This window comes from Apis dorsata, unplaced genomic scaffold (assembly GCF_000469605.1).
Source record: "Apis dorsata unplaced genomic scaffold, Apis dorsata 1.3 scaffold_111, whole genome shotgun sequence".
Classification (NCBI taxonomy): domain Eukaryota; kingdom Metazoa; phylum Arthropoda; class Insecta; order Hymenoptera; family Apidae; genus Apis; species Apis dorsata.
The window spans coordinates 102,349-104,240 of NW_006263406.1; the positions used below are offsets into that span (position 1 = coordinate 102,349).

General features: G+C 43.8%; 1 protein-coding gene across 1 annotated transcript in view; it reads left to right on the forward strand.

Annotated features, from left to right (window-relative positions):
- Positions 1-1,892, forward strand: part of LOC102677969 (SH3 and multiple ankyrin repeat domains protein 1) — a 37,570-nt gene that overhangs the window by 29,612 nt on the left and 6,066 nt on the right. The window contains exons 7-10 of the mRNA XM_031508892.1: positions 2-30; positions 748-924; positions 1,164-1,377; positions 1,465-1,688. Coding sequence (XP_031364752.1) covers positions 2-30; positions 748-924; positions 1,164-1,377; positions 1,465-1,688 — 644 coding nt within the window. The remainder of the gene's footprint in view (position 1; positions 31-747; positions 925-1,163; positions 1,378-1,464; positions 1,689-1,892) is intronic.

Consider the following 1,892-nt stretch of genomic DNA (forward strand, 5'->3'; position numbering starts at 1 on the left):
CCGGTGAAGATTCCGCCAGCATCGTCACAGGTATACATAAATACATACGCATACCAGGTTTATTTTTCCATATTCTCTCTCTCTCTCTCTCTTTGTCTGTCTGTCTGTCTGTCTGTCGCGCCCACAGAGAATATACACGAAGAGGGGAAGAGAGAGAGAGAGAGAGAGAGAGAGAGAGAGAGAGAGAGAGAGAATGCGTTCTTCTTGCGGAATCGCGCACACCCTTCGTCGTTGAAGATTTTTCTTTCCCCTCTCGAGAGAGATCCTAGTACGTGCGCTTGGGACACGAAGCATAACGCGTGATCCCCCTTGTGCGACGCTGTGAGAAAGAGAGAGAGAAAGAGAGAAAGCGAAACAGGTGTACAATTTGTATATTTGGCGTGACTCGAACGTCGAACCATCATCACCATCAGAAATGGTAAGCCGCGAAATGCTGCACCGTTTCTCTCGTTGTTATTGACGAATTAAGAGATACACTGTGCCTTTGCTAATGTACCATAACCTGGACATTCCAGCCGACTCTCTCCACCACGTATATATTTATTTGGGCAATTTTACAAAAAAGAAAAGAAAGAAAGGCGGATACCGTTTGAGCTAAAAAGCTCAAGCCCATCTTGTGTTTATACCTCGTTAAGAGTATATATATATATATATAGCGTTTGCATGACGTTCGCCGCTGTGAAAAGGCGCACGGTAAAATGGCGAGATTTCAAACGGACCACCCTTGTTCCGTGAATTTTTTTTTAGACAAGAGTCTCGGCGACACAGCTTCCGACGTGATTAGCGATAGTTCAGGGGTGGGGACCTCGCAGTCGGACACTACCAATTCCCTATCGATACCGGGGACCACGGTTGTCTGCGTCGAGAGTTATAACAGCGGGATACTAGGCCATCTGAATATCAATCAAGGAGATATCTTGGAAGGTATTTGACACCGATTATTATCTTCTCTCTACGAGTTCCCCTAACCGCCTCTCCATTTCCACCGTCCTTCACAGTATCTCGAGTATCGAGTAGCCGATAAAGAAAGGAAAAACGAGCGATCGTTGATTTCTCTTTTTTACGAGGGAACTCGTGTAAATTCGATAAACGATAGAAAAAAAAAAAGGGGGAAGGGAAGAGGGTGTTCTATCGGTGTTCGTTTCTTTCTGCGATTTGGACAGTGACCGGGGCGACCGATTGCGGCCTTCTCGAGGGTGTTCTCCGTGGACAGGGGACGGGCCTCTTCCCGGCCCACTGCGTGCAAGAGGTCAGGCTTCGCCACACCAACATTCCGTTGGGTCCTCAGCCTGCGAGGGACGGCCGCAACCCAAGGGTGTTGGGTCGTAGGGAATCGCAACACAAGTATTTCGCTACCGCTCCCAGATTGAAGAAACCGTGAGTGGTTCATGTTACACTTCCTTGAAGAGAAGAAACGAATATGTTCTCGAATAGGAACGAATAATTATCCCATTTTTCTATTAGAGTTACGTCCGAGCCTCGTACCGTGGTGCTGCATCGTTCCAGAAAGGGTTTCGGATTCGTGTTAAGAGGCGCCAAGGCAACCTCGCCTTTGATGGAGCTGACGCCATCAGCCAGATACCCTGCCTTGCAGTACCTGGACGACGTCGATCAAGGAGGAGTGGCGGATCTGGCCGGCCTTCGAAAAGGGGATTACCTTATCCAAGTAAGCCATGCCTTCCTTTCTATATATAAATATAGAATTATAAATATATACATATTCTATATTATATACTAATAATATTTATAATTTATAATTCTATATATATATATATATTATTACAGATATATAGAATTATATATATATATATATACATATTCTATATTATATATATTAATAATATTTATATATAATTATTTAGAATTATATTACATAGAATTATATATATATT